Source organism: Abramis brama, assembly GCF_963993115.1.
Source record: "Abramis brama genome assembly, chromosome: 10".
Taxonomy (NCBI): Eukaryota; Metazoa; Chordata; class Actinopteri; order Cypriniformes; family Leuciscidae; genus Abramis; species Abramis brama.
The window spans coordinates 14306849-14331203 of record NC_139972.1 but is presented as its reverse complement, the minus strand read 5'-3'; the positions used below and the strand labels follow the sequence as shown (position 1 = coordinate 14331203).

At 36.9% G+C, this 24355-nt stretch overlaps 1 protein-coding gene across 1 annotated transcript; it reads left to right on the top strand.

Moving 5' to 3' along the window:
• The first annotated feature begins 909 nt into the window (after positions 1-909).
• Positions 910-24355, top strand: numbl (NUMB like endocytic adaptor protein). Its single transcript, XM_084127094.1, has 9 exons — positions 910-1284; positions 9791-9941; positions 11889-11963; positions 14080-14154; positions 17588-17728; positions 18995-19199; positions 19283-19549; positions 21022-21198; positions 23426-24355. The coding sequence occupies exons 1-9, from the start codon at positions 1244-1246 to the stop codon at positions 24226-24228; spliced, it is 1935 nt and encodes a 644-aa protein (XP_083983220.1). The 5' UTR covers positions 910-1243; the 3' UTR covers positions 24229-24355.

Below are 24355 nucleotides of genomic sequence, written 5' to 3'. Positions count from 1 at the left end.
GACAACAATAAGTAAGGTTTGAAAGTAAACACAGATTAATTGGCTCAACCAATGGTGTGAGTTTGAGGCGGGACTTACTGTATACCTAAACAATGTGACAGTTTTTGGGAAACCTGTTTGAAAACAATTTCGGTTTGTTCCACTAACATTGCAGAAATTACACACTGCACCTTTAAGCATGACCTACAATTTACTTTTTTTTGTGGTTCCTTTCATGCACATGTAAACAGAAGAAATAATAGATAGATAAACATGGAATATGGAATAAACCCTCAGGGTTTTAAAAAAAAAGGGGGGTTGTGAGGAAACTGCAGGGAGTTTGTGAGTTGAAAAAAGCTAATCATTTATTAAATCATTATATAAAATCATTGATATTAACTTCTTAAAGTGCATATTTTAGTTCAAAGGGGTTCCTCAAAAAATAACAAATAATAAAAAGATTATTTAAAAAATATTTCGAAATTCATTATAAATGTCAAGGAAATGTCTTTCCTTAGAAATAAAAAAGCAATCTAAAAATACAAATAAAAAGGCAGTATGTCTTTAAATTTTGAAAGGCATTTTGTTACGCAAGTACAGTGCACTGAGGTCATTCTTCATAACTACAGCATTAATAGGCTTACAGGAAGCATGCGCTCTATCCTCAATAACTAATCTATCAGAATAACAAAACTGTCTTTTTTACATTAGCTATTCTATGAGTAGAAATTATGCCTAAAGAGCTGAGTGCAGCTTAGGAACACAGCAAGAGTACAAACACAACGACACAGACAACTGGCACTGCAGATGGGCGACTGAAAGTGTGTCATCACCATCTCCAGTCTAATCACCTCCGCCCGCGCTCCTCCTCTGTTTCTCTCCCCCTCCCCTCCCTGTCTCTCTATCTTTCACTCTCCATCCTCCCCTCGCAGTCTATGTTGTGGAAAGACAAAAAGTTGATTTGTTCCTCAGAGGCTGCAGCTCAGCACATCCTGGCAAATTCGCATGTCTCCCTGCGTCCGCGTGTGTTTCTGTAGGCGAGGACACATATGGTGATGAGACTGAGCACATGTGTTATTGTCGCCTTCTCCAAGTTAATCTCTGAAGGGGAGGTGTGGTTTCCTCCTTCTCTTGGATCCCAGTACTGAATATTCAACAGCATTTTGCCTCAAGCTTTATATCAAACGTCAGTTTTGACTGCGAAACCATCGGTGGTTCGATTTTGATACTTCACCTGGCTTTGGTCTTCTGCTATCTGTCTAAAATGAGTTTCAGCAGTGACATGGATGAGACGGAAGAGGGGAGGTGAGTTTTTTTTTTCTATTTAAAGATGAAGAATTAGCCTCACGGGAATAGGGTAATGGATGTTTTGTTTCGTGCCGTGAAATTTGTGTTTATTAAAATAAATACATAGGTCCTAGAACCAGTGCATCTTACAGATTAGTAACCAAGCTTATTCTGGAGGCTTGTGTTTGGCTAATACTCTTACAGGAAGTAACTGCATGAGCCTCCATATGGCTCAGATTAATAGATAAATTGATATACCAACTGAATAGATCAGCTGATACTTATCTGTCTGTTTATTATTCGATTTATTTGTTGTTGTGGCTCTCTGCGGTTATCAAATGCATTGTAGGCTGGTTGATCAGAAAACAAATTAAAGACTGATCATGTCTGATGTTCCTCTCCTGGAAGGGCTTCATTACAGAGAACGCAGTGGACTGAGAGGATTCTCATGTCTCTACCTATCAGTTTCTCTTACTGGTGGCCTTAAAGGGCCATGGTTACATGCATGATATGCAGAAGGCAAAATAGGTCACTACAATTGTGTATGAGGAATCATAATTTTCACTAAGAAAAAAATCCCAACTTTCCCCCAGATTAAAACATATAACAAAACTAGTAAGACTTGTTTTCAGAGAATATATGTTTAGATTAGATTACTTTAGATTAGGGTCCAATTCTCACTATTAACTAACTATTAACTATGACTTTTCCCTCAATAAACTCCTAATTACTGCTTATTAATAGTTAGTTAATAGGTAGTTGTTAAATTCAGGTATTGGGTAATTAGGGGATGTAGAATATGGTCATGCAGAATAAGGCATTACTATGTGCTTTATAAGTACTAATAAACAGCCAATATTATAGTAATGCTAATGAGCAACTAGTTAATAGTGAGAATTGGACCATAAAATAAAGCGTTACCTATTTTTCTTACCCATTAGCGATTTTCTTAGAATTTTGATATGATCTTTTGTTTGTCTTGGAAAAAACACGTGTTCGACACTTAAAAAAAAATCAAGTAAAAATATCTAAAAATGATTCAGACAAAACATATTTACCTCAGAAGCAAATTGGTTTATGTGCATTATTAGGATTAGTTTACAGAGAATATCTTGAATTGTGTGGGTTTTTTAATTTAACATTTATTTTTAAGATAAAATATGTATATTTCTTATGGAGTAAGAAAAATAATCTCATTATTTTACAGTTTTCCTTTAGGTTAATTTATTTTTCCCTATGGGTGTATTTATGACCCTAACCCCAACTAATTAACCAACCCTTAAATTGTAAGGAAGTCCCAGGCCCTTCCCTAAGCCTAACCCTACAATCTGATTGGTTGATGGGAATGTTGCTTCAGAACAAACAACATGGACCCAGGAACACATCCCAGTTGCCCACTGAATTTCATTAATTGATTGAGTCGACCATCGTGACTAATCCCTAGTCCAAGTTTATTTAGATGATGGATCAGCTGGACTAAAGCTAGATTGAGCTGATAACTGACGCTATGCAGATCTTTGTTTGACAAAAATATATTTTATGAACATTCAAAATGGTCAGAAAAGCTTTGGAAAACCAAGGTGTTCAATTTTATCTCAAGGTTGAGTTATTCTTCAAGAACATCACACATGCTTGTCTAGACAGTTCAAGTCTCAGCTCTTGAAACCTCCTGGATGTCAATCTACCCACTCTATGTTGAAAAATCTATGAGAGACTATGTACTTGGTTGACATTTTGTTGAAAGAGGAACCTCAGAGCTATTTTCAATGTCCTGCCCTTCACCCAAAAATAAACAAAATCAATAATTCAAGTCAAGACTCAAGAAGACCTTTAGCCATTCTTTCCCTGCAGTCTGCCCAGTCTGCACATTCAGTAAAAGCTTGTGTTTCATTTATTTAGTTTTTAAAATAGCCTACCTAAAATAAAACCTGTTTTTCACAGTCAACACAGCAAGGAAAACTACACATTATATCACATTTAGATAAGCAAGACATGTAAGAGAAATATTATTTTCCTATGTGTATTCAATCAATACCACTGCTTATATGATTCATTTAGTTAATCTTGCATGAGTTACGTAGAGATTTTCTTACTTAACTATATTAATCTTTTTTTATTGAATGTATTTAAAACAGACACTCTACCATTATTGTTACTCAATATATGATGCTTTTGACAGAGGGATTAGAGGAGGAAGACAAAGGAATCGCTTCTAGAGAATGTTAGCTGTTGAAGAATGTAAGGGGATGAACTGAAGGTTTCAAGGAGGTCACATACATGTTAGGGTTTGACTTAAGTATGGAGATGTGAGGTATTCACATGCAAAGCCTCTGATAACAACCGTTCACAGGCCCCTCCTTCCCTCACTCTTGGTAGAAGACTCAGATATATTGCCTCTTTTATCTCTTTTTTGTCTCTCATGTTTCAAGTTTAATCTACAAATGCTGTGAGAAGAAGCTTGTGAATAATGCCTCTTTCTGTAGTCAAGGTCAGTAGGCCTGGGGAGAGCCTAGGGAGTGCGATAAAATGTTTCCAATTAAAAAATATTTACGGACGTCAAGTGGGCACATATGGGGTGTTGAGGAAGACCAAGGTGGATGAAGATGAACCGGAAAGTGTCCTACTTCAAAGGGAAGTAGGAGGCCTTATGATAATCTCCTCATTTGTTTATCTAATCAATTTTGAATGTTTTTGTTCAATGAAAAATGACACAAGTTTTAATTCAGCAATGCATGTTTCATTTGATTAAATTAGTTTTGACCTTGTAATTTTGTTGTTGTTGCATAACTCCATTTTCTGCTGGATTTCTCCAATCTTTTAAGCCCAAAGTATACCTCAGTTTGGATGTGAACACAGGCATTTGCTTAGAGTTGAAAGCATATCCTTTCAAAGTTAACTATGTGATAGCGTGCATGAACATACTCGCACTAGAAAGATGAATGTTTGTCCAGTAGTTTAGTGTTGTTGTTCTGTCTCTTCAGTTTCTTTTTCGACTCACATGCATAAAAACTAAAGTATACTTTGTACTTTATTCCGCATAAACCCCACCCCTGCAAGCTTGCTCAATTTTTGAATGCAATGCCCACATCTCTAAATCTAACCAACAACCGATGCTCCACGTCCTACATTTTTTTCTTTTTCGATAATCTGCTACACTTGGATGTGCTGAAGAATAACCTGGAGGAAAATCTGTCGCTACTTCTGTTTCATTGTTTTTCATTGTTTCAACTCTAAGTAAGGTTGATTTATATCCAAAGGAGAGTTGAATGTCTTTTCATAACCACTGCTAATAAGAAGCTACATATCCCTAAAATAAACAGCAGAGCAAGGGAAATATCCTTGGCAAATAATAATCATGCCTCTTAAGTTGAGCTTGATTTCGGCCTGTGGTGGATTGAGGGAAAATTTGGTTTGGGAAAAGCCTCAGATGCCCTTGTTGGTTAGGCAGAGTGTCTGTCAATCGAGCGCATAAGACTCGTCTTGATGGCAGTCTCTGAATCAGATGTCTCACTGCATTACAGCCCACGGCTGTCTAACTCTTTAAAGCGACTTGCACACAGACATACATTTTGTAGGAGGATTGTTTTACTAGGACATTGGTTTAGTTTGTGTGCTACGAACATTCATCAGCTTATGTCAGTGAATTCTGATCGAAAACTCCTACGTGATTGAATCGACAGCATGTACTGCAAACCTGAATGACCCACATATTCACACTGGCTGTGAGTGTGAAATGGTCACTGTGTCAGTGTCTTTCGGTATTGATGATATTAGCACAGGCCTGTTCCTTTTGGGATAAACATTTGGTCTGACCCCTTTTCCCCTGTCATCTGCAAACACGATTACTCACGTCTGGATCTGACGTATGTGGGTGTGTGTGGGTGGGTGTCATGTTTATGTGTGTGAGTGTAGCCTCAATCTGAGCAGGTGTGTTATGGTGTGGATTCTTTAGACGAGCTGTGACAGATGGCCAGAGAAACAAGTCGCCTTTGCTCTGTGGGTCAGATAATATTTGCAAACGGGGTTTATAAGGTCTAAAACTGGGTCACTTGTATGCAGCTCTGTATGTACTCCAGAAATATGTGTACAACTCATGTTGGACTGTGGCCTCTTATTTGATGGAATATGACATAACTTTTTTAACACTACAGTGTTAAATACAGTAAATATTGTGAAATATTACAAAATAACTTTTCTATATTAATATATTTTAAAAATGTAATTTATTGCTGTGATCAAAGCTGAATTTTCAGCATCATTACTCCAGTCTTCAGTGTCACATGATCCTTCAGAAATCATTCTAATATGCTGATTTGCTGCTCAAGAAACTTGTCTTATTGTTATCAATGTTGAAAACAGTTGTGCTGCTAAATCTTTTTTTTTTTTGTGTGTGGAAAACGGGATATAAATATTTTTTAGGACTCTTTGATGAACAGAAAGTTCAAAAGAATTGAAATGGACATTATAAATGCCACTTTTGATCAAATTAATCTGTTTTAGCTGAATAAAAAGTATATATATAAAAAAAAAAAAGACTGACCCCAGACCTTTGAACTCATATCGAATTTAGAGATGCATGATATATCGACAACATATCGGTTATCAGTCGATATTTGAAGTTTTTTTATTGTATCGGTAAAAAATAGATATTTAATTTTGCATTATTTCCTCTTATTTTACATGTAACTTTTAAAACGCTAATTTAATAATAACTAGTTTATTTTTTAATAATTTAATATTCAGTAATGTAATATTCAGTTTCATTTGTACAGTATGTTATAATGTTGTGACACCTAAATTCACATTTACATTATTAATTTTTTTCATTGTATTATTGTTAATTTATTTAGACAAATTAGTATAAAAGTTAACTACTTATAAGTTATCGGACATAATAATGAAAATAATTATAGATTTATTGTATTGGTCCAAATATTTATATCGGGGCATCCATAATTGCTTTGCCCTGCTTGTCTCATGATAACGGAACTTATTATAATTCACCGAAATTTCATGTCAGTCCAAACATGTATGACCTTTTTTGTTCCATTGAACACAAAATAAGATATATTTTGAGGAATATCTGAGCTTCTGTTTTCCATATAATGAAAGCATATTGTGATCAGGGGCTTTCAAACTGCAAAAATAAAAAAAGCATCATAAGATGACCTTTATGGAGCTTGACAGTCCCTGATCACCATTCATTTTCATTGAGCAGCAGTAATATTCTTCAAAATTTCTTTTTATATTTCACAGATGTTTGAAACAATAAAAGGCCAAGTAAATAATGAGGATAGAATAAAACAATTACAGAATTTTCCAGTGACTATTTTCCACCCGATCTTCTCAATGCCATTGAAGAGGCCTGAGCACAGCCTACCGTAAGAGACCGTAAGTGTCATGCTACAATTACTCCCTTTTTCAAAAGCACCCAAAAAGCCTCCATTACACTGTCCACCCACGGTGTCTCTAAAATGAGCGCAGGCAGCTGCTGCGGTCTGATTCCTTGCGCTGAGAGCATTGATTTTTTGCAATAATGAGACAAAAGCTATATCTGCTCCCCCGCCTCCACACTGTAGTGAGAGTCATACTGCAGCCTTTGCCTCATCAGTATCTCTACAGTCTTGAGATGCCGCAGGGGAGCTTAGGATGGTCTTTTGTAGATTTTGAGCCTCTTGCTATAGGAGCCCTTTTTGATTTGTTAGTTACACGTGATGCTACGGCCCGTATGCTCACCGAAGCGTCCTAAGTGAGGTTTTAGCCCCTTCACTGCGCTGTTTTTTCTCTCTTTCATTTTCCCTCCCACACCGTTTCTTTCTTTCAACCCATTACCTTAAAGGAATAGCTCACCCAGAAATGAGAATCCATGCATTATTCTCATTCTCCTTCAAGTTTCAGAAAAGGGCACGAAAGCATAATAAATATAGTATTAAAGTGGTCCATTCAACTCATGCAGTGAATTCCAAGTCTTCTGAAGTCATACCTTTTAAAAATGTTCTTATTGTTTACTTTAAAAGTATTTCAGTGGGATTTTGCTATGAGCATGTTATGATTTTTTTAAATAAATCAGTTAATATGCTTCACAGAGAAGCCAAGATTATTCGTAATATAAATGTATAATCTTTATACATAGTAGCCAAGATATTTGCTTGGATCTGATGCGGTAGATGGTCGGTCCATCAGACATACACATGAAGAGAAGTGTTCTGCCAAATGTTTTGTGTATGAAGTCTTGAGTGTTGTTTTGGTTTAGTCTTGGTTCACTCTACCCATGTTGCTCCAGCTGGTTTTCATTTGGTGATGAAATCATTTCCATGGAATGGCCTGGATAGCTCTTATGGCTGTTGTGTGACTTTCACATGCATGTTTTGGAAATTTCCCTAGCGGGTCTCATAAGAAACTCTCAAGAACAAATTGTTTTCTTTGCTGTATGTGTTAACGAGTGTCAGGACACCAACATATTAGTAGGCGATACCAAATCTAGTGGAATTTCGCGATGCCATTGCAGAAACTACTATGTTAGTAAACAGTTTTTTATTTAAATGTTACATATTCACATAAACATTAAGAAATTGAAATGAATTTTCATTTCAGCAAATTCATTGCTCAAGTTGTTTTAAGTAGTTATTATTCAAATGTAAACAGTCAATCATGCACACTCCGACTAGAGATTCATGATATTAACTTTTTAATTGTGCATTGTCATTTTCTGTATTATTACATTTAGATCAAATTTGTAATCAACAAAATGCTGCACCAGTCAGGACGTTTGTGACTGGCTCCACAGTGTGAGCGACACACTTTAAAACTCTGACCTCATTAAGATTCAATGAGTGTGTTTACCACTTGTCTCCCTCCCCTTCTACATCTCAAGCTCCTTCTTTCTTCTCCTTATAAAGTCTCTTCTCTTTCTCTCATTGGCTTTTGGCCTGTTCTCTGTCTGCGAATGTCTTCTCCTCCCTCTCTGCTGTTTGGCAGCCTTTCAGCCATTAGATCAATCCCAAAAGTATAGCAGAATCTCGGAAGCACCATTTTTTTCTTCCTGCAAAAGCATTGACTGATCTTGATCAAGAACCGCCAAACATCTAGACCCTCCTGTTGGGAATGTACTGATGTTACTGTAATGTCCTGCTGCCTCATTAAAAATGCCATGTGGTTGATTCAGCTGCCCATTCCCGCTTCACTACCCGGACGAGCGGCAGGTGCCAGTCCCGCGTATCCTGTGTCTGACCCCTAACCGATCTGTAAAGCTCAGCAACAGGCGCGTGCCAGAGCTGAGTCAAGCCTCCAGAGACTTAGATGCCAGGGCTATTAAAAAAAAACACACTCATATACAATCATGTGTTCCTTTGAATATGTGGGTGTGTTACGTGGTATTTAGGATTCGGGCCAGGCGTACATAGTGGTACTTCCGCCAGTCCATGTCTGCCACCTGTTACCCGTAACATGTCATGGCTTTGGGAAATGTGAGCTTTTGGCCTCTGACGTGATGCTATAAAAGCAAAAGTGGTTGTGTGGCGTGTGGTTCACATTGAAGAACGCAGTACAACAGTTTGTGGGAAGTGCACAGCTTTTAAAGGAGAAGATATGCCGAACCGTGTGAAAAGATGGTAATAATAATTAATTTTATAGTATGAGATTTTAGTATGTAAAAGTTGAAATGTAAGAGGGATATTAAAGCAATTTTTTTTAAACTATTGATTCAGCCTAATGTCATTACAAACCCGTATGATTTATTTTCTTTTGTGGAAAAGATATTTGGCAAAATTAATACCTATATAACTATTAGATAATAACCATTTTATTAATTAAAAATAAAATAAAATATACATTTCAGAAAGTAAACCAATTTTGACTTCGAAACTGAACTGAAATGAGTAAAAGCGCATAACATTTTAAAAAAAAAAATGTTTTAACAGTCTCAGTCCCCATTTACCTTTTTGTAAAAATTTTCAAAATATCTTCTCTTTTGTTTCACTGAACTGTCCATCTAAGTGTTTGATGTTTTAGTATGCGTATTACTGTAAATTCTCTTCAATGGAATTTTTATGATGTGCATGCATAACTTGGACTAAACAGCTTCAAATATTTGCATTCTTCAGAGCGGCCTGGCTTTGTTGTGTTGTGCATCAGAATTTGAAATTACCAATGCAAATTAAGGGTAGAATGAATGACCTAATTATGTTACATAAATAGGCCTCTTGAGAGCAAAGTAATTGTTTTTTAAGACAGAGTTGAACACATTCTCTGCAATTTCTGTTTAATCCAATAGACTGTGGTTATTTTCATTCAGTGAAAAATACCAAGAAATCTGAAAATAATGTTGGTGGCATTTTTTTTTTTTGAGATCCAAATCAGAGTAATCACATCCTGCCTATCCAGCATGACTGGAAACATTGCCGTCTGTATGATATGTCAACATTCAGTTGACACCCAGCCAGTGTGTGTCCTGACTTCACAGTTGGAAGCTCAGGTGAAGTAAGATTTTGTGCTCCTGCTAACGCGTCTTCTTTCTTGTCCTCAGCAACAGAGAGTTTGAGAGCGTGGAGATGAATAAGCTGCGTCAGAGCCTGCGCAGGAAGAAGCCCACCTACGTGCCTGAAGCCAGCCGGCCACACCAATGGCAAGCAGATGAAGAGGCTGTACGGAAGGGCAAATGCAACTTTCCTGTCCGGGTAAGTTGAGAAGTCAACTGGCTTTTTAAGTCTTTGTTACTTTACAATAAGGTTTCATTAGTTAACGTGCTAATAATGAACTGCACTTCGACAGCATTTATTAATCTTTGTTAATTTTAATTTCAACATTTACTAATGCATTATTAAAATCAAAAATTGCATTTGTTAACATTAGTTAATGCACTGTGAAGTAACATGAGCAAACAATAAACAGCTGTGTTTTTATTAACTAACGTTAACAAAGATAAACAAATACAGTTACACATGTATTGCTTGTGGTTAGTTCATGTTAGTTAATACATTAACTGTTGGTTCTGTCAAGCGCTTTATATATAGAACCTTTTAGGGGGGTTCCCATCATGGGATCATTTTATGGATTTAGTTTAATTGTTTAATTTTGTTTTTATTTCTTTTTATTTTCATTTTTATTAAATTTGATGAAGTGAGCACTTCTTAAACATACTTTATCTCTAGAAAAAATTAAATAACCTGTCAAACATGAAAGTATTATGCAATCACTTAAAACATTTCTCCTTATATAAAAACCCTTTTGGCATAAAATGTTCTTTAAAATGTAACTCTAGGGTTCTATATTTAACCCCATTGAAGCTTTTTTTAAGAGTGCACAATAAGACTAGGAATGTTTATAAAGAAAGTAAATAGTGTCAGTTTCATTTGAATTCAATCTAACCCAGGCTCTGCCAACATAAATGTCTGTAGTGTAGTTTATGATGTTCCAGACTTGGTTATTTAAGCATTAACACTCTAATAATGGCTTAGACTTCAAATGAAATAAATGTCGCGCTAAGGCGCTGATATTCAAAGCAATACTAGGGCAAGAGGGCAAAAGAAAACAGGTATAATAGGAAAGTCCAGATATAGATTGACTTTTTAAATGTTTGAAAGTCAGCAACACCCTAACAGTGTTTGGCTGAGGGCCAAAGGCTAGAGCTTTGAACAAAAACAGACTTGAACTTAAAGGGCGACCAATCAAAGCCCCACACAATAACACCAAGTTCATGGCTTGAATAGGATGTTAAGAAGTAGAGTATATACCATTCATTCATGTAAAATCCATTAAATGTGTAATTATGTGAATATTTTAATGAAAATTCACAACCCTATTTCAGTGTGAAAATCTATTGTGAGATATAACAGATTTAACCTCTATATGAATTCCAGAATGTGGCTGGTATTGCTATTAAAGTAAAACAAATAAGTAAATCCATTTTTTATATTCATATGGCTACTTCTCACAAAGTACTGATATATGTGATTAATGTAATTCATTAATCAGAATATTATGTAATTATTTTGATTAAAGGCATTTGACAATCCTATTTTTGAAATGCAAAGATGCTTTTTCAAGACTAAAGACTATCATTAAGTAAAGTGGAGGATATATTGCAGTGGATCTTGTATAATTAAATTCAGCCTAATTTTACTCTCCATCCTGAGGCATCAGGCATCTCTGTGAGACTGAGATGTAATCCTGTAATGGCCTCTGTCCTCATGGCCACCATAATCACATAACCCTGGCTAGATGACTATTAATTGTGCCCGTGTGAGGAGATTTTGATTGGTTTAGGCTGGACAAAGTGTCTCGCTTCAGAGTTCCACAAATATATCCTCTGCAAATATATCCTTTCAACGGGTTCCTCATTGAAATCTACACTAGCCCTGTTTGTACAGGACTAGTTTTCCCTGAAGAGGTTGAGTAAATTTGTGTTCCTGTCTGTTTTTCTCACATAACCTCACCAAAAATGTCAGAGCAGTGATTTTATTTTCACAATGCATGTCATGTCATTTAGAGAATTAATGGGGTTGTGGAAGAAAAATGTCATCATTCTCTCTCTCTCTCTCTCTCTCTCTCTCTCTCTCTCTCTCTCTCTCTCTCTCTCTCTCTCTCTCTCTCTCTCTCTCTCTCTCTCTCTCTTCTTTCCGCAGTACCTTGGTCTGGTGGAGGTAGAGGAGTCCAGAGGGATGCATGTGTGCGAAGATGCAGTGAAAAAACTGAAACTGGTGAGTAGAGTAATGCTTTCCATTCTCACAGAATAAAACAATATACACTTGCTATAAAAAGCAAACTGGCAGCCAAAGAAGCTCAAATGTACAGTCAGCCAGAATAGGAAAAATGTGAGTATTATATTATATTATATTATATTATATTATATTATATTATATTATATTATATTATATTATATTATATTATATTATATTATTATTTATTATTATTTTATTGAGGTAAGGTGAAAATATCAGGAAATTACAATCCAAATACAAATGTATTAAATTTATGGAAACTGTAAAAATTATTTTTGTTGAGTAATATACATTTCTATTGTGAATATATCTATTAATAAAAATCAATGAAATAGTCTGAAATTAACTGATCGAAAAGTGTACAAATTCTATATAAAGTGGCCAGTGTTTCTGTAGGTCAAATTGAATAATGCGTAACCAGCACAAAACAAACAATATATATGTTTATTATTATTATTATTATTCCCCACTTTTTGGAACAGTTTTTGCTAGATCATGTCTAGGCCATTTGCTCACCAAGTAAAAAGCTAATGTCAATTAATTTTGAAAAGTAATTGAAATTTCCACATTGTGTTCAAAATGCTTTTTATAGACTCTCAGTACATTAAATGCCCAGTCCTCACAGTAACAGAGTCACATTTATTTTAAAAATCAATCTTTATAGATCGGAGCTGCTCTGTCAATGGCTATTGTCTTCAGTATTGCTGCTCTGTCAGTAGCCGTATCCTGACTCTGCAAATCTCATTACTGAATTGTCAGAACAGAACTGTAATACCGTTTTATGTATTTATAATGTATTTTTGTTTGTAAAACAATTGTTTAATTTTTAAAGTTTGTATGACACTGACTGTGTGTGGTCCTTGTCTTTGGGGCCACTCCATCTGTTCATATACGCTCTGCTCTTTCATCCCCATGTTGGTAGTTCCAGCTGTGTCTGTCTACACAGTCACTTCATTTATTTTCTCTTCTTCCCAAAACCCCCAAAGCCTTTATCTCATTCTGCTCTGTGCCTGTGCTTGTTCCTTATTTTTCCGGTCTCTTCTCTCTACCTGCAGCCAGTGTCATTTCCTCAGTGTTCTGCTGGACAGTGACTTTTGCGCTGCTTGTAACAACATTTGGATTCCCTCAGTTCTTCTTGATTTAGCTGCATTCTTCACATTTACTTATTCCTTCAGTTTTTCCAGATTAAATGCATTTCACTGTGTCCTATCCTTCACTCTCTCAAACAGACATCTGCTCACAACAGATTCAATGAAAAATTTAAACCCTGTTCCAAAACCTAGAGAGTTGCTCTTGCAGTCTACTGAACCTGTCCTAATTGCGCACTAGATGTGTGCTTTCAGTCTACATGCGATGCTAATAGTTTGGCCTAAAGAATGTACCTCAGGGCCAAGGACCCCCCAAATAGGAAGATCACAGTGCGAGTAACTAATATACAAAGGCACACACACACACACACACGTAATACTGTTCAAAAGTTTGGGGTCTTTAATGCTTTTAAAAGAAGTCTCTTCTGCTCTACAAGGTTGCATTTATTTGATAAAAAATACAGTAAAAATAGTAATATTGTGAAATAGTATTACAGTTTAAAATATCTGTTTTCTATTTTCATATATTTTAAATTGTAATTTATTCCTTGGATCATTCTAATATGCTGATTTGGTGCTGAATAAACATTTCTTATTATTATAAATTTTGAAAATGGTTGAGCTGCTAAATATTTTTACTTAATTTTTTCATGATTCTTTGATAAGAATAGAAAGTTCAAAAGGATTTTTTTGACATAGTAAAGACTTTTAATTTTTTTATTGCATAATAATATTAAATAAATGTTCTTATTTGCCAAGTTTTCTCTGGCCTTAATGGGGCTTGTTCCTGGAACTCGCATGTATCACAGGTCAGCATGTTGTCAGGCAGCTCTCTAATGCACTGTAGGAAATATTGAGCTGATAAAAGCTAAAACTGTCATGGAAATATATCATGGACAAAAATGATTGTGCTAGAATGCTTGATGCACAGCAAATCAAAACCTCTGCAGTAGTGCTAATATCCAGTTGTGTCAAAAGGCTGATGTTGTTTCAATATTTCTTTTCAGAGTGGGAAAAAAACTGTCAAGGCTGTGCTTTGGGTGTCTGCTGATGGCCTGAGAGTAGTGGACGATAAAACTAAGGTATGTGTGCATAGAAATTTTGTTGTGCTTCCATTGAAAGTGATTAATCAAGGGTCAAAAAAGTCTTTCATCCCCGAAAAGCTCCCAAGCCATCAATTAGCTGACTCTATCAGCGAGAGAGTAGGTCTGTAGGAAACACAAAACATGCAGTAAGAGGAACCTGGCAGACCTCCAAAAGACCCGTCACATGACCATCCGGCTTCATGAGACATCACTTAGACTGCCTCAGACACAAGATGACTTTTGAGGCCAAGGGTTCCCGTGTCTCTCACGGTTGGGTTTTTCTTTTGAAAGTTGGAGGATTAATGTAACATCCTTCCCTCACACAAAACCCGGAAAGTTAACCAGAAAAGGTCAAAGGCCTCACATAATGAGTTTTCAGCTCACATAGTTGAAGGCGGAAGGCCACAAAGCTTTCTTTTTTGTTTCTCGTAAGGGCTCCAGACTCAAACGTCCATTCATTATGCCCTTCTAGTAATCCTCCCATATGCATATGAGTCAGCACTGCCACCTAATCCTTCCTGCCGCGGTCTCACGCCACCTGTGTGTCCTGTCCCTCTTCTCCTTTATCATGCTAAACCTTACTTCAGGGCTGTGCGATTAATCGAATTTCTTCTTTCAAATTTGCCTTCCAACAATAGTGAAACATTATAATTGAGATAAAGCGCATTACATTCCTTTACATCACTTTTGCCCCTCTTTAAAAGCCCAAACTTTATGTCCAAATCAGTCTAATCATTGTGACTGCCGTAAAATGCAGTCTACTGCAGGACATGCTTGATATTAAAGAGATATTAAGAGCATATTAAAGGCCCGTTCACACCAAGAACAATAGCGTTAACGGCAGAGGAACGATATCGTTGGAATCACTTTCAAAATGATTTTTTCCAGCTGATGAACGATAATAAGATTGACAGCCAATCAGAATACAGTGGCAGACGACATTACTGCAGCACATGCTTATAATAAACAGAACTTTATCGTGCATAGATGTGGATGCTAATATAGTTATCAATATGGTTATCTTCATTGTTGTCGTTCTTGGTGTGAACAGGCCTTAAGCTGCGAAAGAAAACTCAAACTCTTCCCCAGGTGAGTTTCAGTGTGTGCGCTTCGAGACGGAGCGAAACACGAACAAGCGAAGTATACCTTGGACTTCGGGTGTGTTACTAAAAGGTCAGATGTGTGTCAGTATATTGGATCCATGTGTTAGGTCTTAAAGTGACAGTAGCCTAATATACCTACTGCCGTCTGTCATTACTGTTGATAGAACTACAAAAGATAAAGAGGAGGTCACTCACTGTTCATGACTAAATAACTTTTATAGCTTGAACAAGAATCTTTAAGAATCATCTTTTTTATTGTATTTGTCATATTGTTTGTAATTAGTTTTTTATTGTATTTCTGACTTGTCTTCAATGAATGTTTGAGGACTTTTTTTTAACTTACATTTGGTATCTACATTTTTTTATATCATAACAACCCTATTTCCAGAAAAATATACTTAATATATATCACTATTGTGAAAAAAAAATATGCATAAGATCTTGGACATATCTCCCAGTCCTGATCATTTAAATAGCCGTGATTACAATATTGACCAAAACAATTATGATTAGCAGCCCTACTTGACTTGTCAATTTTCATTATAGTAAAAGGGTTATTGATTACAAGACCAGACTTGTTTTTGTTAGTAAAGACCAGACAGTCTTATTCCTGACAACTGAGATGAGTCAGCATTCATGAATCCATAAAGTTCTTCCCGTCCACTGTAAACCCCCGTTATCCCCCCAGGACACATTCATCCATGATGAAGCTTTTAGAAATCTGACCAGGGCCCCTTCGGTCAGTAATTGGCTAACAGTGAATGGGCCCCTCACCTCAACCCAGTCCTCCTCTGCTTCACTGACCCCTCACCTACCACTTCTACACTGTTCAGCTCATGCATTATGTATTTAGTGTGGCCCCCTAACAAGGAAACACTAGCCACTGTTACAGTGGGAGGTCCAGGCTACACAAAAAGCTTTAGTCATGTTAGAACAATCAAAAGGACTAAAACGGTACAATGTGGTAGGGTCATGGACAAATAAGAATAAATAAAGAAGACCAATCTTTTGGATACATTAATTCAAATAATATTTTAAAACTGAAATCACTTTATCACTATCTCAGTACAGTTATACCACTTTTTGCATTATGCCCCACAAAAAAAGTTTCAAGGAATTGGACCTTCCTAAAAACTCTCCTCTGGATTTACAAACGCTTGGTAAACCTCAGATTTTATAGTTAAGGGTACACTATGTAACTTTTAGCAGTTTAAAAACAAAACTGCATGCATTTTGTGGAAGAACATTGTTTTGGTTGTGCTTTGGCTCTGACATGGTACTTTCTTGAAAACAAATTCCAGCACAGCGCTACAACAACCCATAATTAAACGACCCTTCACAATAGATAATGCTTTACAATGAACTTTGTTAGAGACCTGCAAATAGCAATTTATCTGTTGAATAAAATACCTCACTCGCCTGTTGAGTAATAAAAACGGGTTCGAAATTTAGCGGATCCATGTCGACCTTTCTAGCCGGAGCAACTTTTCTCTATTTACGGATATGACTAAACACGCACGGGCGAGTGACATATGTACGATTTTGTACATTTTGAACAAAAAAAGTTACATAGTGTTCCGTTTTTTTAGCCGTTTTGGTTGCTATGATACGGAATATCCGAGGAAGTAATGTGTTACTAGTATATGATTTTGCAGATAGTTTGATTTATCAACAATTATTGAACATTAAAATGCAATAATACCAATAACAACAATACTTCTCCTCCATTGTTGTTTTGTCATTGTTCAAGTATGTGACATTTTGTTGGTGTGGTATTTGTCCCACCCCTCCTCCACTGTGATTGGACAGCTGGGTAGAAAGTGAAGTGACGAGCACTGTGTTTTACCCAAAGTTGAACTTTTTTCAACTTTCGGTGGCCAGAAAAATACGACAAGCACCCTTCCAAAAATATTTTCCAAGCAGTAGTAGTCCCTGGAGGTATTTCAGAGCTTGAGTTGAAGCCGCTTCCTTGAGCCTCTCCTGCGGACAGCAAGCCAAATACGTTTAACCTCAATAGTTAAAGATCTATGGTGGCAAACAAACTCATGAACAATTATTATAGTGTTATCAATGTCATCAGTTTGCCTAAAAGAACACAAAATGTTTGAATGTTTTACACACTATTTACGCGTGGTTCTAATATTTTGAAAGAACTATCACTTTCATGAAAAATGAATAAGACCCATTGTCTGTATAATTATAATATGTACAGTAATAATATGAAACCCAATACAATAATACATTTTTGAATAAATATAGATGAAATGGAACTAGGCACTTTCAAAATACTCCTGTCCCAATCTGTCCCTTTCTTATTTTCTCTGTAGGACCTCATTGTTGACCAGACCATTGAGAAAGTGTCTTTCTGCGCACCTGACCGTAATTACGATAAGGCATTCTCCTACATCTGCCGTGATGGAACGACTCGCCGCTGGATGTGCCACTGCTTCATGGCCTTGAAGGACTCGGTGAGGAGAACCCAGCGGGGATTAATTTTTCAGCCTCTGTTCCCTGCAAAGTGGGATTAAGATAGGGATTATGGCAGTGTTATCTCAAGCGGAATAACCGCTTAGAGACTGTTATCTGCACTTGGGGCACAGAGAAAAACACATTAAGGATTAGAATGGAATGGAGTTTTGATTAGGATCCCAATACTATTCTAGACAAAAACAAACTTTTGTGACCATATCACGTTTCTGTCCACCCCATAAAAAACAATAACAGAACTGGATATGTGAACACAGACTAACCTAGTTAGTTAGTATTTTAGATACTCTGTAAAATATAGTTTTCCCAATCAGTACATTCATTTCAAAGTTAAAAAGTTTAAACAACCTTTAAAACATGATACAAAGTTACATACTTATAAAGCATATCTTCATTTCTTGAATTAAGTTTATTTTTTCTTTACCTCATTGGCTAATAGTTTTTTTCTTGTTTCAAGCATAAATCTACAAATATTGGAAAAAATAAGCTTAATTTAAGATATAGTATCACACATCTTATATACTGTCAGAAGTATTAAATATCTTTAAATATATATTTGTATTGTTTTTTAATTAAAAAAAAGTATTATTATTATATATAATATATATTTATCTTAAATTGGTCTTAGCTTTTCAAAATATTTAAGTGTACAGTGTTGCTGTGATGGGTCACACTTTAGATCAGGGTCCAATTCTCACTATTAACCAACTATTAACTATGATTTTTGCCTCAATAAATTCCTAATTACTGCTTATTTATAGGTAGTTGTTAAGTTTAGGTATTGGGTAGGATTAAGGGATGTAGAATATCATGCAGAATAAGGCATTAATATGTGCTTTATAAGTAATAATAATCAGCCAATATCCTAGTAAAGGGACTTTTCCACTGTGTGGTATGACTCGGCTCGGCTCACTTTACTATGCATGCTAATAAGCAACTAATTAATAGTGAGAATTGGACCCTAAACTAAAGTGTTACCCCGTGATGTAGCATCATCCACAACATTTTCATTATTATTATAAGACTTGTGTGAAAAAAATTGCTTAATTTAAGATATACTGTCAGAAGTTTTAAATATCTTTAAAGTATGTATTTGTATTATGTTTTATTAAACATTATTTTTAATATTATATATAATATGTTTTTATCTTAAATTTATCTTAGCTTCTCAAGTTTTTTCTTGAACAAGACAAAAAAGCTAATTCTAAATATTGTTTGGTGTTTCCACAATGCTAATGCAACTTTAGGGTGAACGTTTGAGTCATGCAGTTGGATGCGCCTTTGCTGCTTGCCTTGAGCGGAAGCAACGCAGAGAGAAGGAGTGCGGGGTCACGGCTTCCTTCGATGCAAGCCGGACCTCGTTCGTGAGGGAAGGCTCCTTCCGCATCTCCTCTGCTGGACAGCAAAGTGACCGGGAGGACATCATGAAACAGCTGCAGGACAAAAAGAAAGGTCAGTCTCGTTTCCATAACTCTCAAACACCAAAGGCTTTCTTTGTACAAATGATTCTGATTAGTGAATCTCCCTCTCTGCAGAAGCGTGTTATACTTCTGCAATGCCACCTGGAAATGCTTCTCCTCCAGAAGGAGCGGCTTCACCTGGGGAGAGGGCGGAGCCAGGCGGGCCTCACGCCATCCCGCGCCGACACGCTCCTATCGAGCAGCTGGTGCGGCAGGGCTCCTTCCGAGGCTTCCCTCAACTTAGCCAGAAGAACTCACCTTTCAAACGGCAGCTCTCCCTACGCTTGAATGATCTCCCATCAACCCTTCAGCGCAAGACGGACTTCCAGACCAAGAACCCAGGTGAGTTCTTTTTGTGTACTCAAGCTCAACTCAAGTGTAATGGAACCGTAATGTTGACCCAGTAATGTTTACCGCCTTAACTTTGTGCAGTCTGTATCATCAACTAGTGGACTTTGGCATTTAAAATGTATCTAATGCAGAGCCTGCATACAAATATGTATAAAGGACCATCTTAGAAAACTCGATTTCCATTGATTGTACCCATAAATTAATTTGAGCGTGTATTCTAGACCATAAACTGCTGCATTTACCTAGATCTGTTATCTATATGAGGGATCCTTCCATTGGTCCTTTTTTATGTAGTGCTCTATAGATAACATGTTTTGCACAGAATTATGCTACTGTTTCTGTTCTCTAGCTTAATCCCCTAGACTAAATTCTAAAAGGGGAATTATGGGTCATGTTTTTAACAATGCCATATAAGATAGGGTTTATCCATGAATAATAAATATAAAAATAATAAATATGTAGGAAGTTTGAGGACATCATATTGTATGTTGTTTTTCTTCATAAAAATGTTGCTTTGTAGTTGTGCAAGCAAATTTGATATGAGGAGGACTGTAATGCAAAGCAGACCATTAAAACGTTTTTTAACTGCATTGTTGATTTAGGCTATTTGTTTTTTAAATTAGAGATCCTATTTTAAAATTCTGTGTGATCCTGATAATCTGATAATTATTGTCAGGCTAGGACTGATAACCGATATATGGTTGATATTAAAATTCTCTACTATACTGTATTAAAAATAGCATTATAACACACTACAAATTACATTTAATAGTTTTAAAAACCACAAATGAATTTATTCAACAATTTGAGAATTCAAGCATTATCATATCACATATTATAAATCTATACGTATAAATAAAAGTTGGTAAGATTCTTTTTTAAATGTTTTTGAAAGAGGTTTTATCAAGGCTGTATTTATTTGATTCAAATCAGTACAAATAGTAATATTGTGAAATGTTGTTACAATTTAATAACTGTTTTCTATTTAATATATTTATTCCTGTGATACAAAGTCGAATTTTTAGCATCATTACTCCAGTCTTAATTGTCACATGATTTTTATATTATTTATATAATTTCTTTATATATATTTTAGCATTTCAATATGCTGATTTGGTGCTCAATTTCTTCTTATTATCATTATCAATGTTAAAAAACCTGCTGCTTAATATTTTTGTGGAAACCTCTTAAAAACTTTTTCAGGATTCTTTGATGAATAGAAAGTTCAAAAGAACAGCCTTTATTTGAAATATAAATCTTTTGTAACATCATAAATGTCTTAACTGTCACTTTTGATCAGTATAATGCATCCTTGCTGGATAAAAATATTAATTTAATTCAAAACAGTATCTTATATCATAGATCCAGGTTATTGTAACTAGCAAAATCCCATAAACTGCATGCATGGCCCACCAATATGAGCCACACAAGTGTGATTGAGCTTCCCTATTGGTTTGTGTTAGTTCCAGAGATGGATCTGTCTTTGGCAGGAGAGGCAGACAGCATAAATGCTCTGTGCAGCCAAATCAACAACTCTTTCACCAAACCATCTGAGGACCTGTGTGCCAAAGCTATCAGCAACTGCTTGCCAGTTTGCAGCGCTCCACCTGCCATTCCCCCTCCACCTGCTCCACTGCAAGGTAACAGACTGCATAACCCAACACAAACATATAGATATATTGCGAACAGGGCTTTAAAAGATACTTGATATTCAGTAATATTATCGATCTGACTACTCTGACTCTATTGAGCTGGATGATGACTCTATTGTCTTTTGTAGAGCTGAATAGCTGAATTAAACAAATTTTAGAATTGATTAACTTTAAACTGTTTTTGAACTGAACTGAATCAACACTGAGTTCGTCTCATATTTCTGTGTTTCTGTTATTTTCCTGTTAATTACTGTGAAGCTGCTTAACTGTCAGTGTCCTGGTAGCGGGACACTAGAGGCTAGAATTACTAACAGCTTGCACCAGTCCAAACCCTCTTTTGGCGTTAAAAAATGACTGTCAGGATTTAGACATGCAGTGAAAAATTAGCGCAGAAAAAGCTTAGACAGGGCTATTTTTGCGGCTGAGCTCATTGCATATGCATTTGTTGGAGTTTCCCTTTCAGATACAAAATTTATGGGAGGAGAGTATTTAAATGAATCATACAAGGTGATTTACTAAGGTTTGCGCTAGATGATTTAATGGTATTTGCGCCATTATTTACGGCCCCAAAAAAAACCAGACGGTCAAAAACCAGACGGTCAAAAACCAGACGCTAATTTGCTCTTGGTAGATTGCGTTGGTCATTATGGAAATGATCCGGCTTTATCTGTGTTCTTTAATTTGCGTAGATCACGCGCAGAACTTTCCACTCCCGTTTAATAAATCAGGCCCTAAGTGCGCTCTATATTTATTCACTTTTATCCCCATCACATGTTTTAGTAATCATCAAAAATTAGGTATCATTCAAAAGCTTAAACACTCAAAATTCATTCTGTGGAAACCATTTTAAAACTGGACATTCTGTAACCATGAAAGCAGGGGCTCCTCCCCCAATGGGCGGTCTCATGTTTCAAATTTTACAAAATGTACTCCACTATTTTGTAATCAAAACTTTTTCTAATCTTGACAAATCACATATCGTTGAAAAGGTCTGAGACTCAATGTTATATATTTGGCCACTGTTTTGCGATAGAAGTTTTGTCGGTTTTGTGACTGGAGAATTCATCAAAAAATTCAATGGGATGGGTGTCACCCATTTGCTTTTTCTTGGTATAGCACCTAAACAATCTCACAGGAACCTACATTTTTGTGATATCAACTTCAAATTTGGAACACTTGGCGGCTGGACATATGGCTTTGATTCTAACAGCTTTAGAGTCTAAGTTATTCTGTAAAATAATATACATTTTGTATAAAATATAATGTTAAGTGCATTACATTCGCTTTACAGTAAACATAATTTTTTTACACTTAATTTTTTTTCAAGTGCTTTTACTTGAGCAATTACTCGCTGAGTGTCTTCTAACCGTAGGTCTTTATTCCAAAACATTCATGAATTACAAGCATTAAAGGCCAATTCACACTGCATTGACAGAATCCGACAGTCATCAGATTACAGCATGTCACATCTCAGACAATCTAGGATGTTCAATCCGCGAAATCAAGCTCCGACAGACGCCAACAGATTCTAGAATCAAGAAACTTTGCTGCCGTACCATGAGTCCAGCAGGCATAATGATATGACGCAGCGCCTGAAAATAGGTCCAATAGGTTAGACAAACTTAGTCCCGGTCACGTTGGAAGTTACCGAGCTGGGGACTATTTCTCAGGCGCTGCGTCATATCATTACGCCTGCTGGACTCATGGTACGGCAGCAAAGTTTCTTGATTATTACGCAGGAATGAGAGTATAGTTCCTAGCCATATCAGCCTAGAAAATCGCAACTTTACATTTTCCGTCGGTCTTAGTACACAATGTAACTACAGAAGAGTCAAGTTTTAAATAGGAAAAATATCGAAACTCTTTGGTCATTTTTTTGAGAGAGATGCTAATGGTCCTGTCCGATTCAATGATCTATGCTAAGCTATGCTAAACGTGGTACTGCCAGACCCCGAGTTCGGCTGAATGGATTCGAAAACGGTAAAACTCAACTGTTTAACTCTGGGGGAGTTGTAAAATGAGCCTATTTCCAAAAAAAGTGGAGTATCCCTTTAAGTTTGCATAATACATTTTCACATCTACAGTATGCTAAAAAAGGGGGCTTACTGTTAACAGGTTAAAACAATCTGGATAGTTTAAAATGCTATATAAAGGTGACTTGACTTGAATAGTACAGGCATATTTTAACGTTCTTACCTTTCCCGTTGTTCCCCAGCTACAAGCTCATGGGTTCAAACAGAGCCTGCTGTCCAGTCTCCTCCTCCCGTGCCTCAGGGCGGCCACAAACGGACCCCATCTGAAGCAGAGCGCTGGCTGGAAGAGGTGGCTAAAGCGGTGAAAGCCCAGCAGCAGACTCCACCTACTCTTCCGCCACCACCCTCTCAGCAACCTCCACCCATGCCCACCATTCCCATCGCGCCTGGTTCCCTCCCCACCTCAATGCAGCCATTCCCAATGGCCTTTGACGTCACTCCCGCACCTGTTGGCATGTTCGCCCAACAGCCTCTTCAACCGGCTTTTGTACCTATGCAGGCATATATGCCCACTCTGGCCAACAGCATGACCTATCCCAATGCCAGTGTGCCCGTGGTGGGCATCACTCCGTCACAAATGGTAGCTAATGCATTCTGCTCTGCAGCCAATACAGGGGGCGGAGCAGCGATGGGAATCGGGATGGGGCCTAAGACAGGTACGCTTGGTGGTGGCCAACATTCAGCTTTCCCCACCCTTCCCGGAGGTTTCCCAACCACCACATTCGCCTCTCCTCCAACCGTCAACGGCCACCCGCACAACTCCTTCCAATCAACGGCCGTGACCACCAGTGTTACTCAAAACGGTAGTACCATAAAAAGCGGTACTAGTTGGCCGATGGAGAGTCTGAATCCGAATCCCACAGGCAGTTCCCAGGAAGCAGAGCATTTTGAGGCAAAGTGGGCTGCTCTGGAATCCAAATCGCAACCGAAGGCGCAAAACCCTTTTTCGAATGACTTACAAAAGACTTTTGAGATTGAACTATAATTGTAAGGAGACTCTGAAAGTTTGGAACTGTTTCATAACCAATTCCCCTTCCCCTTTTTTTGGTCTCCGAAAGGGTTTTCTTACGCTCCTGGTCTGTTTGAGGGCATTGGTTGTTGTAAAAGATCAT

Excerpts from the sequence above, each read along its gene's own strand:
- numbl (XM_084127094.1), top strand. The coding sequence starts at position 1,244 with ATGAGTTTCAGCAGTGACATGGATGAGACGGAAGAGGGGAG. Across the intron at positions 19,200-19,282 it reads GCTGCAGGACAAAAAGAAAG|AAGCGTGTTATACTTCTGCA; the intron begins GTCAGTCTCGTT and ends CCCTCTCTGCAG. Across the intron at positions 21,199-23,425 it reads TCCACCTGCTCCACTGCAAG|CTACAAGCTCATGGGTTCAA; the intron begins GTAACAGACTGC and ends GTTGTTCCCCAG.